This window comes from Opisthocomus hoazin, chromosome 8 (assembly GCF_030867145.1).
Source record: "Opisthocomus hoazin isolate bOpiHoa1 chromosome 8, bOpiHoa1.hap1, whole genome shotgun sequence".
NCBI classification, from domain to species: domain Eukaryota; kingdom Metazoa; phylum Chordata; class Aves; order Opisthocomiformes; family Opisthocomidae; genus Opisthocomus; species Opisthocomus hoazin.
The window spans coordinates 60,545,974-60,560,581 of NC_134421.1; the positions used below are offsets into that span (position 1 = coordinate 60,545,974).

Here is a 14,608-nt window from a genome sequence, read left to right on the forward strand (position 1 = left end):
AGATATAAAAAAAATAAAAGCCACTCTGCTCTGGAAGAGTATGAGTTTACGCTTGATTTCCTGAGAAGGAAATCAAATAAAAAACAAACTTTTGTTACTGTTTTGTATTGGTTTAATATATAAATTGAAGTAGTATTTATAACTGCAATCTAAAAATACTTAATGTTTTGGATTATTTTAGTCTCCTGCTAAACTTCTAAATCTGGTACTATTTTAGAAACTTTCAAATATATACTGTATCATGAAACATACTTCAAAAGCAATATGAGATGCCAAACTCTAAAGCAATAAAAGCCTGCCAATGTTTTAATAAAGACTCCCACTGTATTTATTTATATACTGAGAAGATTCTCCAAATTACAAAATACATGTGAAATGATAAAGAAGTGGAGTCTGAGGAATATAATGGTTCAACTTTCCATCTTACAAAACCTTTTCAAAACCAAGGATGAAAGCAGGTAGGGCAACAGTCTTCCTCTGCCTGCTCTTTACTGTGAGCGTCTGTTTCTTGTTCCTGACAATCAGGCTGAGTCTGTTGCATGGTGACAGTGTGAAATTTGAAATGACGGCTGAGGTTAGAGGAAAGTTAAGAACTACCTACCTCTGAGTTACTTTTTCAAAATGCCAGTAATTGGTTATTTTTTCCAAAAGCAACATTCCTGCTTGTTTGGAAGTGTAGTCGTGAGCTGTAACAATCTGCCTCTAGAAAGCATGATCTAATAGTAGCCAAAGTGATCATCATTGACCTGGGAAAACCACAATCCTCCCCTTTCCAGAGGAAAGTGGGTTTGCTCACACCTGTATTTGAGAGCTCTGAAAGGGATTCCATGGCTTCCTCCATTTTGGGTTTCCCCACGATTCTGGAGCAGTGCTCAATGATTATGACTGAGTATTTAAGTAAACAGTTGAAACCAAAACGAGCATCAAATGCCATCACTGTTGCAGAAAGCATTTTAATAAGATAGAATATAGAGTTCTTTTTTTTTTTCGTCCTCACTAGATGAACTAAACCACGGGGAACTTCTGTAAGGCTAATGTTTCAGAATTATCTAGAAAAAGTAGTGAAGCTGTAGTATAAACATTTAAATGATGCTAAAAATGTTCTGTAGAACAGAATATATATATTCTATAGAATATATATTTTTCCTATTTTTTTCATGTTTCCTGATTTTTCCTTCATTTTAACATTGCCATTCTTTTTATATAAGTTATTATATTACCATTACTGATGTAGGATTTGAACATCTCTTTAGAAAGCCCATCTGTAAAATGGGTGATTATGCTCATGATTTTGTGAGTGGCAACTTGAGGACCAGGGTGTTTAAATAGCTTGTTAAAACACAGTTAGGCAGAAAACTGGTAATTAAGCACGCATTTTCTAGTCCTTTGTCATAAAACAAGGCAGTCTTTCCTTTGACTATTATATTGATACATGCTAATAATACTGGGTGAATTGTAGGTATGGGTTTCTTGCATAAAATCTCAGTAATTAAGGTTGTGTCATTATGACACGTGGTAAATATTTTCATTAATGAGTTTCAAGATATCTTCATAAAAATACCATTTCTCTTGTGTCCTGCTCAAAAGGTGTCCTATTACACCATTGATATTCCCAGACAATTACCTAGAAAGCATAAGATTTCTTTTTCCTGCTTCTGAAGCTGAACAGCACAGGTGGAAAATTTCTTTCATTAGACACAAAACTGAAAAGATGGAAGGGTATAAAGCAATTGCGTGTCATTTACCAACATACTAGATTTGGATTATATAACTAGAACAGTTTGGTGAGAGATATTTTCAGTTAAATTAGAAACATGGAGATTTTCAAATAAATTTACTTTTTATTTTTGGTGCAAACATCTATGGCTGATTTTCAGACTGGAAATATTCTGGCACAAAATCTGTGAGAGTGGTCTATCAATTGCTGTAGTTTACAACAGCTGGACGAGAGATCACAAGCCACTGGGAAAAATAAATTTCACCATTTCATTTCTTGACATCCGGCAGTGTTTGTGGGGAAGTCAGAGAAGCTATTGGCAAACATGTGGGCTTCACCATTTTTCACCATCTGAGTTCCACCTACTCTGACTTCATTGGAAGAATTCTCATTTTGGCAGCTACTGTCAAATTCTGGCTTCTTCAGTTGTGTCAAGCAGCAAAAAGGGGTTATCACCTGGGGAGAAAATCTGAGCCATGTTCTTTATTTATTGAAGAAGAGGACTTGTTATTTACATTTCCTGAGTACAAACTCAGTGTAACTGAAGAATACTTTATTATAAGTTGCACATGCACTATTTTATATTTTTAGAAATATGCTAATTCAGGAGTGTGTTAATAAAAGCTTCATTTTGACAGTGTAAAATTAAAAGAAAAATAACATCTGGAGGCAAGCCATCCATGTAATGTGCCAAACATCTGAAAGGATGTCACGATTTGCTTTATCATTCTTGACAAGCACAGAATAAAAAAAAAAAGATAGCCCCTTGTGCACCAGAAGAGTATGTCCTCAGTCCTGAACACTGATTCTCAAGTTTCTGCACTCACAATGCATTGACAATACTAGGATCATAGAATAGTGTTTCTTAAAAAAGCCTCTTCTGCGCTGCAGATGGAGTTCTGCCTTGCAGGGTGGATTCCACAAGTGCAATCAGTTCAGAGGCAGAAAGAAGGAATTTTAAAGCAGTGCTGTATGTGTAGCAAATAACCCAAAACCTGAATAAGAATTCTGTGTGTTCTTATTCTTTGGAATTAAGAATCTATAAAGACATGAAATTAAATTAATTTTGACATTCTTACAAGCATTTCATCATTTCACTACATTTATTTTTTAAATCTATGGGGAAAAATCTTTAGCTAAAGTTTGCTCCATGTTTGTTTTGATATACTTTCATTTCAGATCACAGTGTACTAGCATACAGTTAAGAAAAAACCCCAAATCAGTCATTTATGTATTAGACTGAAATCTCCTGGGAGGCGAGGAATTATACTTTGTGTACGATCATTGCATTGACTTCTGATCCTGTACATGAAAGAAAAATAATACATTCATAAAATTATCTTACTGACTCATGCAGGAAATGTCTGTTTTGCAGAATTTTGTAGAATCTAAGACTCGTAATAACCTTGAAAACATCGTCCGTCACAATTAGTTTGAAGAAGGCGGTTTAAGTAGGATTTTACTGTTCCAGGTCAAAGAATGCAGTATTAAATTCCATATATATCCTAACATTGATTCTCGGGTCAAGCTGTTCACTCTTGAGGTAATCTACTAAACATTGAAATTCCAAGTGAGTTGAGAAAACAATTGTTTTACTAAAATGTGCACAAAATTTTATATTTCTACACCTTATCTTCAAGAGTGCCTGAAGTTTCATAGATAATCCATAGGGACTTTCAAAAAGAAATTCAAGATTAAAATTTTATTGTTCTAGAAATAAAGAAAAATAAGACAAATACACATGATATTGCAGCAGCATCTAAATGTTGACTAATTTAATTAAATCTTATCCGAACACATGTTTCACACCGGAACTTTCTCAGCCTGATGCCTGAGAGCCGTTATCCATCTTTAAATTAAAAAACAGTTCAAGTGAAAGAAATTTGAAACAATCTGTGCAGGGGTATTATTAGCTGCTTCAGTATAATTGTTTTTGGCTTGCATGGAGAAAAACACTAAATTGCTGCTATTTGTGGTATCAAATGACTTATGTTAAGCAAACAGTGTTTTTCCAGACAAAGAGATTAAAAGTCCGTTAGACTGCAGTTAACATTATGCAATCATTACTGAATTCCAGAAACAGATATGCTACTTCTGTCTCTCAACATTGCTGAGTTTGATCTGATTACCTGTTACTTACTATCTACCCTTTTAAGAATGGGAATTTCACTTAATTTTAGGCATCTAACCTAAGGCAGTACCTGGAAAATTACCTTAGTTTATCTATGTGACAATTAGAGACAGAGAGAGGTCTCCAGAGGTGATTCAGACTTTTGCAGGTCTGACCTGCCTTGGGAACTTTCTTGCTCTTTGCTACACAGAGATCCCCAGTTTCGTAATTGTCTAACATAGACACCTCAGTTATATTTCTAATTTCAGACTGCATTTGCAGTCTATTTTTTAAATCACCATCAATATTATTGGCACTTTCTTGAATTAGCATTTTTCCTACCTGTTTCCCTGATTTTAAAGTCCTCTCAACTGTGATTCCTCTTCTACAATCATCAGAACAACCTGTAAGCCTTGCAAATATTTACCTTACTATTCAGTTAAATGGCTAAGATTTGCAAAGTCAGGAGCTTAAAACTAGGCTCCTTGAGTCTGCATTTAGCTTTTTTCAGTGATATTTTTAAGATCTTGGCCAAAGCAACGAGTAATGTAACGGAACTAAGTTCCATCCTTTAATTGTATTTGCACCTGAATTTTAGGTACCTAGACATGAAGGATCTGGTATTCCTACTCTCTATATGTCTGTGCTCACCAGCCTAGGTAGGTACTCTTAACAGTTAACAATGTGTTCATGGTAAAAAAAAAAATCCCAAGAACAATTGGCAGCAGGCCCCAGTGACCCCCACACCTTCCTTTGCTTAGCAGTCATAGGAGCCAGCTGTAGCTGGTTACAACTGGTGTGTGCATTTGAACCAAGTCTTACGAAGTCTCTTCCATTCAAACAGTAAGCATGGCTGAATGTGGCGTGTTCTGCACTATCTCAGCTTTGGAGTGACTGTTCCTTGGGAGCAGAGTTATTCCTCCTCATTACAGCAAATCTGTTCATCAGTTACAAGGGGCTCTCTTGCTGTTGTAACAGCTAAAGCATACTCCAACTGCTCAACAAACTGTGGCTGATTTCTTACATGAGTGAAACCCTCAGTTTTCTTTTGAAAAGGCATCATGATCAGATTATAATGGACAGTGTTATTACCATGTGTTACAGCAAACTGTATGATGTAACACACCCTCTCTTCTCTTGGGAATGGTTTGCTTTTTGTGGTATATGGACTAAGACTCAATTACCAGAAATTCACCTCTCAAACTGAAATTTCTACGAGGCGATTTGTTTCACTTTGACATAATAAACTACTTGGTACGTGTTGTAGAAATATGCTGTCTTCTGTTGCACTGCTTGAGAGCAAACAGTGAGGAGGCCTGTTGCAGGGTTAGGTAAACTCTTACTTGAGTGAATTGATCATGCTATGTTAAAGCAATCAGTGCTTCTTGACCAGCAGAGAATGGAGGTTTCCCAACACCTCCCTCAGGCAGCTGCTTTCATGATGTTCACAATTTAGGCTGATCCCTTTCATACGGACTGGAGATTTGGGGCTGAGGAAACTGGAGAGAGGATTACATTGTCCTACTTTACATACACCAATAGTGAGTACAAAACTGTAGAATTTGGACAACTGAATCTCATATTCTGTGCTAAGAACTAGCACCCATCTTTCCATGCTGATGTTTTACCTTCTGGTAAATGCTATCAGTTGAAAAGAGGATTCCCCTTGCCCTAGTAGCCCTACACAAGTACTGGTTGTTTTGAAATCATTTGGGGTGGACAAATCCAACCTGTCCCTGCTGATGGGTGAGATCTGCAGTACTGTCTAGAGATCCTCACTGATGTGTTACCCACATCAGCCACATTCCCAAAGTCATGGTGTCCTTTTGTCCTGCAGACGTGTCTCAGTTGGAGGGGGTGTGAGAGCCTGGAGTGCACCAACAGGCTCTACGTGCTCTGACTAGCTTGTGGTTACAAGATGGTTATCTTTCTGTATAATCCTTTTCTGCTGTCTTCCCTCCTGCCCCCCAAGATTTTGCTTTTTCCTTCTTCGGCTCTTTCGCACAATACAGCTGTTTTCAGAGGACACCAATCCAGGGTTACGCAGCTGCACCATATCAGAGCTGACGTTGAACACAAGCAGCTGACAGAGAGTAGCTGATGGGATTTATATTGCCATGCATTACTTGTAAAGTATTTCATATAGTTATTTTGATGGTAGGGTTTTCACTCTGTCATTTTGCAGGCTGTTACAGACCCACTGTAGGAAAAACATTCATGCTACACTTGCCCTGAGCTTAAAACATGTCAGGCTATTTCCATCCACAGTGCTAACAGTGCCTGTGTGCATTATGAGCCGCACCATGTTCTGTCTGTCTGGACATGAGACCCACACGAACACTCTAAGCCTAAGAATGCATTTGACAGACATGTAGCCAGTTCCCCTCTAGAGCTGACACCCCCCTGCACAAGGGAAAAAGTGCAGAGTGCCACAATCCCTGATGAAGGAGAGACAAGACATTTAACATCAAAATATTTAAAAAAATTTGTAAAGAATATGTTTAAAAAGCCACTCCAGCCTGAAAATAAAGAGCAAGCCAACCTGCATAAGCTAAAAGATGGGGCATTATGCCAGAAAAGACAGTCTGCCTTGATTATAACTTCAAGTCAGATACTCAGTTTGTGAGAAACAATCTAACGCAAAAAGAACCCAAATGTCAAATTTGCAATAAGAAGAAGAGCCAGGAACCAAATGTGTTAACCCCCTCGCTCAATGCTAGAGTGGAAGGAAAGCAGGCTTGACCCTTGTTTCCACTGAGAAGTAGTTGTGGGGAGCAGTCACGTGTGCTACAAAGGCTGGAGGCTGCAAATGCAAGAACTGGAAGCATCTTCTGATGTACTGCTACCCTGCTGAAGTGTGATGGGTGGGTAGCTGCTGCTTAGCTTCTGGCTTGCTTTTCTGTGACTATCCCCCATCTGTTAATGGTGTCCACTGTCAGACAACGTGTATACCCTGAGCAAAGCCTGTGTTCTACACTGCCGCTCCCCTTAAGCAATGCAACTAAGCAAATCAGGCTTCTGCAGCTGCTGGAGAGGTAGGGCGCAACAAGAATCCCTCCCAGTACACTTTATCTTTGAAGTTTCCTCCTTTGGATTCTTGTCTCCTCAGGCCTTATTTGGTACCCAGGAGAACATGTCAGACTGCTTTTTTTTGTTGATGTTTTGCAAATGAATTCCTGATGCAGAGCACAGCTGTAGTCCAAGCTGCACAAGATTGTTATATCATACAACTCAAAACCCTGGGAAATAGTTTAATCTCTACATGGCGAATATCAGGGGGGACTATTTCATAGGAAGGAATGGTTCACATCCATGTTGTCTGTAGAACATGGGGCTAAAAGGCAACTGTCCTGTACTTTACACAGGATTTATATGTCAAAGGAACTATTTTGTATGTCCAAGGGTGAACTGACCTCTGTTGAATTTGTGGAGTTGACAAATTGACTTGCTGGAGTCACTCGCTGAGGTCATTCCCTGGAGTGATAAAGGGAATAAACTGAATGGACAGATCCTTCTGTCCGTTCATACTCTCACTGAATATTGCTCTGTTAGAGTGTGCGGAGTGGGTGATATGGTCCTACATGAAGGGTTCTGTAAACGAGCTCCATGTTATCGTGATTGCATAGGTTCTTTCGTTGTATCCTGTGTGAATTTAACACATGTTTTACTATGGGTCTGTAAAAAACAATGAAGACATTTTACCACATTCAAACCTTTCTTCAAACCAGATGTGAACATCCGCCTTGTGTGAATACCTCATAAGGTTGGGAAAACAAAGGTAGGAGGATGTGACAACGACATTCAGTGCTACTCCCATAAATGGTGTTGGCTGGGGAAATAGTTGTACGCTTGCTTGCTTAGTTGACACATTTTTGGAACTGGTCCTGGATTTGGATTATGTGGCTAAAATTTCAGAATATGTATACCTCATGTGTCTGTTTTTCTCTTAATGGGATTAATGCATTTCTTGATTTAGTGAGCATCTAGGTACATATGATTTTAAAGTATTGAAAAGATCTCAAGCATTTTGTGTATTGTTTTTGCTAAGATTGCTAAGGCATAAATATTTTATTTCATATTTAGATTTCAGTTGATGGCTTCAGAAATATTGCAAATGGCTGCAGTGGGATTCAAGATTTGCTAATCAACAATTTGCCAACTCTTACAGACAGATGTATTCAAGTAAGAAATTAAAAATAAATATGTATTGAGAAACTTTCTGATGTTGGAACTGGGTTATCCTCTCAACTGACTTTAAAGAAAGTTATGCAGATACAATTCAAGAGGAAAATTTCTCCCCAAAACCATTTTTTTTAATTATCATCTAATTAGGTTTATAAATCTTGCTCACTTGCAGTAATTTTCAGAACATTTCAGTTGTCTTCTTTTGCTAGATGAGTATGGCTGAATTGTAGTCTTTCCATTTACAAATGAGTGGTTTTCATTTTTACAGTGTTAAATCAAATATAATATATGAGAGCAGCATTCTGCTACTGATTTTGCCCATGAAAAAACAATTTTCAGGCTTCTGCAAAAGTGATTGTTAACTAGATCAGAGTCTTGGATGTCTGCCGCACTTCATGTCTCCAGTTACTTACTTCTTTTCCCTGTGTTCCCAAACATAATAAATATATGGAGAATTTCAGTAGTTCATATACTGCTCACTGTTTAGAAGTTACTGTTAAAATGGATTATAACTATTTGTTTGAAATTGTAACATTTGGTATTCTATGCCGAACATTTGCTGATTTTTTGTTATGTGGCAGCATAGGTATATGAATATTTTATTTCACCTTTTTCCCTTTGAAGGCTCTGGTTGAAAAATGCCAACAGATAAAGTCTGTTGTCTTTCTTGACTCTCCACGTCTTTCTGATACAACTTTTAAAGCCCTTGCTGAATGTAAACTTGTCAAGGTCAGCATTGAAGGTTAGTATAATAATTAATAATTCACTAGAGTATTAGGATGATATACTTTTAAATTTCATCCAGATAATTTGAAAGCTTTCAGCTGATTTCAGTTGGTATTTGGATCAGGCCCTTAATGTGTGTCAGATGTGTAACTTACATCTGTATGTATTTCAACAGGGAATAACCAAATTACTGATTTAAGTTTCAAGTTGATGAGTAAACGCTGCCCATATATCAGGCACATTCATATGGTGGATTGCCAGAGGATTACAGATGCTGGTCTTATGACGATTTCACCGTTGAAGCATATTCTTGTACTGAATATAGCAGACTGCAGAAGGTACTACATCACATCCAGATTTCTGTAAACCATTACAAAGGAATTTTAGTAAAGTTAATTATACTCATATAAGTTCTTAGGATGTTAATACATGTATCTTAATATCTTAAAAGTATTTTATACAAATAATTTTTTCAAAAATCCATTCAATAGTACTTCAGTTCAGGCAAAAAAAAAAAAACAACTGTAGATGTAGTATTTCTTAATAGCCATGGCATATTTTAGTGCTGGAATGTGGCTACAAAGAAGGTGAAAATGATAACCAAAGACAATTCTAGTGCCACAACTCTATTAAAATGTGGATATTGTTTAATTTTCTGAATATTAAAATAATACTTTGTAACTATCTAGTACTAAGATATAAACAAACTTGCTGGTTTTTTACAATTACTAAGACAACATTGTAATTTATATTGTAGAGGAAGGATATATTTTGTGTGAAGACTGTTTTCCACTTCAGATGTGTCATGTATCAGTACAAACAAAGACAAATGAAAGGACTTCCAAAGCTGCATGCTTGTTCCCTGTTTTGTGGCACGGTGATGGAGTCAAGGGTGGGAGGCAACAGGAAAGGCAAAAACTCCAAGCATTTCAAAAGCAACAGACCTATAGAAATAATACAAAGAAGTTTGAATTGCTGCTTATCTTAAAATATCTGACACCGTGTGAAATTTTAGAGATTCTGCTTTACTGTGTAACTAAAGTACTTTTTGTGCCTGTTGATGCTGTATAAAAATCAGATAACATTGCGTGTAGATGTGCTGAGCAGTGCTGGAGTAACACCATGACATCGTGTTGGTGGTTCAGCCAGGCAGATGGGACAGCTGCCTGCGTTTTCTGGTTTAACATTTAGAAGGCTGGATTTTCCAGTCTGTTTGCCAGATCTTGGGCTGTGAGTGTGTTTGCACACGTGTCTACTGTCTGTACTGCTAAAGAATTGCTGAATTACCTTAACAAAACTTTTTAAGCAGTTGTAAATTGATTGTCAAGCTCTGCATGTCTTTTATTGCTTTTGCAGACACTTGTGAAAATTTCAGTATTAACAAAGTTATAGATTGTAACACATCTAAACTTGTGTAGTGGGCTGACCCTGGCTGGAAGCCAGGTGCCCACCAAAGCCGCTCTGTCACTCCCCTCCTCAGCTGGACCTGGGCGAGGATATGTCACGAAAGGCTCGTGGGTCGAGATAAGGGCAGGGAGAGATCACTCAGCGGTTATCATAATGGGCAAAACAGACTCAATCTGGGGAAATTAATTTAATTTATTACCAATCAAAAGTCAGAGCAGGATAATGAGAAATAAAACCAATAAAACAGCTTCCCCTCACCCCTCCCTTCTTCCTGGGCTCAACTTCACTCCCAGTTTTCTTTTCCTCCTTCCCCCGAGTGGCACAGGGGGACGGGGAATGAGTTCAGTCCGTCACACGTTGTCTCTGCTGCTCCTTCCTCCTCACGCTCTGCCCCGGCTCCAGCGTGGTGTCCCTCCCACGGGACACAGTCCTCCATGAACTGCTCCAGCGTGGGTCCCCACTTGGTCACAACCCCTGCCAGCAAACCTGTTCCAGCATGGGCTCCTCTCTCTATGGGCCCACAGGTCCTGCCAGGACCCTGTTCCAGCGTGGGCTGCCCACGGGGTCACAGCCTACTTCAGGCATCCCCCTGCTCCGGCGTGGGGTCCTCCCCGGGCTGCGGGTGGGGATCTGCTCCACCATGGACCTCCCTGGGCTGCAGGGGCACAGCCTGCCTCACCATGGTCTGCTCCGGCGCCTGGAGCACCTCCTTCCCCTCCTTCTTCACTGGCCTTGGGGTTTGCAAGGTTTTTTTCTCTCACATCGTCTCACTCCTCTCTCTGGCTGCACTGCAATTGCCATTACATGGCGGGGGGGGGGAGTTTGCCTTCTTAACTGTGTTATCCCAGAGGTGCTACCACCATCGCTGATGGGCTTGGCCTTGGCCAGAGGCAGGTCTGTCTTGGAGCCGGCTGGCATTGGCTCCATAGGACATGGGGAAAGCTTCTGGCAGCTTCTCACAGAAGCCACCACTGTGCCCCTCCCCCCCCAGCTTGCCACACAAACCCAACACAAATTGGTAAAGAGTTTCTCTCAAGAGATATGGAACTACAAAAGGGGAATTGTTAGAATTTATGTTTCTCTTATTTGGATGGTGTATTGCTATTAAAGTTCACATTGTGAGTTAGAAACATTTAGGGATTTTTCATAGAATCAAGGGAAGCGCCGTACTTAAGAGCAGGTTTTGAAATGCTTAGCCATTTTAGTGCTCTTAATCAGTTTGCTTTCTTCACTGATGTTTTTCCTTAGCCTAAGAGTCTAAGTTTTTCTGACTTAGTAATATGGAAATTTTTTTGAGAAATGAAAGGGACAGAAAGGGCAAATCTAACAATTCAGAATTGTTAAATTACAGGAAGTATTTGACTACATGTGAAAAATGGAGAAAGAAAATAAATTGATCATTATTATTAGAATTAATAGAGATGTGAGTAAAAAGGAGGCGAAGAATGGACACAGGCTATGTGGTGGATCTTACCCTTGGCACATTTTTCCAGTTTATCATCTTCATGTATGATAAAGCAGTGTATGGCCTGTTTTCTTACAGAATCAGCTGAATAGAGAAACTCAGCACGTGCATTCACAGCCCAGTTATTTAAAGTTATAATGTGGCTATTTAATCCCTCAAGCCCAGTGCAGTTACAGAATATATTTTATTATTATTATTATTCATTTGACTGTATTGCTAGGCTCTGCTTTCTTTACAGACTATGCAAGTTAATTATACTGAAGGTGTGTTTCTTAAGGTTATCTGTCTTGAATGAAAAATAATTGCACTGTGAAAGAACACCAAAACTAACACAGTGGCTGAATTATTGCAGGGTAATTACTTTAACATGTCATCTTTTAATTTAACTAGATTTTTAATTTAACTACTTCGTCTGTAGCTCATGGTCACACAATGAGGCTCTGTTCAGATTATCGTTTTATTAGTAGTGCTATTCTTACGCATATGTTTCTGGGACCTTGGGATTTGTAGTGATTCTTTGTGCTGCAACGAACTGTACGAGCCAAAATATGATTCTGTCCTACATAATTCTGGGATTAATGTTTTAGTCATCAGGGAACACAGAAGAAATACTGGGAATGCAATGAAAACTAAATGTACAGTAATGTTAAACATGCCAGAGATATTAACTGTATTGAAACACCCAAGTTGTAGTTAACTCTCCAACCCTCTCAACTTGGCTGAAAGATTTTCTGTCTACTTGATTTTTATACCCTTTGTGTATATTATAATTTAGCCGTATGTGAGATATGCAGTTGATTAAGTGAAACACTCCGAGGAAGAATTCAGGTTAACTCTGCATGCATGTGTACAGAACAGTCACTACATGCATACACTACCTATGACTTTTGCTTCTGTGCTAGAATGCCATTTTTCCTTTAAATTGTTTCAGTTCCTTAAATTAACAAAGATATTAATACAAATATTACTCTGAAATGTTTAAACAGGTTCTGATACTTTCTAGATATGGTTTCCAAGCTCTGTCTTTTGGAGTGCTATCATGTCTGAGTGTTGGAACTAATGGAAGTTCTCATAATCTCCGGCAGACTTTTTTTCAGAAAGTTCTGGTTTTCAGCAGTTCCAAAGAGCAGCATCTTTCTAATCAAGCCATTAATTACTCTGACTCTTCTTTGGGTTTAAAAGGCTATTAAAAAAGTACCATTATTAATGTCTGCTTATCTACAATGTCGGCTGCTGAATGCAGATTATATATTGACTTGTATAAAGTAGGAAAGATACATATCATAAATATTGCCTACATTTCTCTTCTAGAATCAGTGATGAAGGTGTAAGGCCACTTGTACAAGGTTCTTCAGGAGCTAAGCTCAGAGAGCTGAATTTGACTAGCTGTATTCATGTCACTGACGCTTCTGTGACAGAAATAGCACAAAGGTACCATAGTCCAGTATCATATTTTTCTAGTGTGGTTAGACTTGCAATGTATTTCTAATGTTGAAGTTCTTGATGTGTTAATAAATGGGTAAAATTATACAGCCAATTGTATACAGAAAATTGTGCTAGATAAATACTAGTCCCTTCTGGCATTGTGAATCTCTTAAAGAATGATCCATTATATAAAGGGGAATTCATCAATATAAATGTGGAAACCTGAGAAGTCTTAATTTTAGGGGAAAAAAGTGTTTAAATGACAGTTGTCAGTGACAAGACTGCATTAAAAGAATAATCTGTGTAAGTCACGTTTTGTAAGCTCAATAAATACTCATGTCTGCACAAACAAAAAGCACTCTGTTGCTAAACCTCTTAAATTCCAGTTCCACAGGAGGAGTATTGGTATTGGCAATCTAACCATAATTTTTAACTCCCCAGAGAAGACTGGAGTCAGTCTTTCCACTCCTTACTAGATCTCTCAGCAGGCCCCTGTTTATGCTTTCATAACGGTAGTTGTGAATGGTTGTAGCATGCTTGCTGGTAAGCTAGGGAATGCCTTCTCTGTTTCAATGGTGGAGTGTTGCCCTAAGGCTCTGAGCGTAGGCGCACTGCTTGAGGAGTCACGTTTCTCAGGTATCCTGGTTTGGTTCTGGGAAGATACAGTTTACGGTGCTTACTTATGCAGTAAAGTTCAGTTTTCCACATATGGTCAGGAAGTGCTGATTTGCAGAACCTGGCAATCATTTCATTTGCTGTGTACCATTATTTGCGTAGCTGTAGTTGGGTGTGGGTACAGCCACGGAGTCCTGAGTTCTGTCGTTGCAGTGAGACATGAGAGATTTGGAGATGGGGAAAGGCAAGCAACAAACTAATTTAAAAAGTAGTTTTATGTAATACAGCTCCTTGATTTAATTTGATTGCTGTTCATGACTTCAAACGTTTGTGATGCTTGTGCATTATGAGTGGAATCCTTGGAAGGGCTTATGTAAGCTACGTATGAAAAGTCTAGAGGGGTTATTTTCACAGGTACCCTGAAAAAAAATTAACCAGGGCTATTACAAAAATGTACTTGCTATACTACATCTCTGTAAGAAAAGTGGAAAGCTGACAGTTTTGGTTTTTTTTATTTAATTTAGATGTCATGAATTGACCTATCTAAATCTGCGTCACTGTGAAAATGTGACTGATGCTGGAATTGAAGCCTTGGGAAGTATGTCATCATTGATATCCATTGATATCTCTGGAACCAGCATTTCAGATATGGTATATATATGATTAAAGAATTATGATTGTTTTTACTATTTATCTAGGCTTTCTGAAAAATATGCAATAAAAATCTATTCATTTAAAACCTGCATGGATATGAAGCAGTGGGTTTGCAGTGTCATTCAAACACATTTTAGAAACATGTACAGTACAGTATTAGCCCATGTATAGGCAGTAACATATAAAAGGTAATTCTGAAACTGGACAATTCTTACATTTGAAAGAGAGAAACAGAAACCGTCAGAAAGAGGAAGTTTGGCTGCTGTGAAGCTGATCTATAAAGAATGTTTATTAAGCAGAATTT

The 14,608-nt window shown here is 38.3% G+C and overlaps 1 protein-coding gene across 1 annotated transcript in view; it reads left to right on the plus strand.

Annotated features, from left to right (window-relative positions):
- The window catches only part of FBXL13 (F-box and leucine rich repeat protein 13), a 103,489-nt gene that overhangs the window by 58,702 nt on the left and 30,179 nt on the right, over window positions 1-14,608 (plus strand). The window contains exons 13-17 of the mRNA XM_075428369.1: window positions 7,911-8,009; window positions 8,637-8,754; window positions 8,914-9,076; window positions 12,922-13,041; window positions 14,175-14,301. Of these exons, the coding sequence (XP_075284484.1) occupies window positions 7,911-8,009; window positions 8,637-8,754; window positions 8,914-9,076; window positions 12,922-13,041; window positions 14,175-14,301 (627 nt within the window). The remainder of the gene's footprint in view (window positions 1-7,910; window positions 8,010-8,636; window positions 8,755-8,913; window positions 9,077-12,921; window positions 13,042-14,174; window positions 14,302-14,608) is intronic.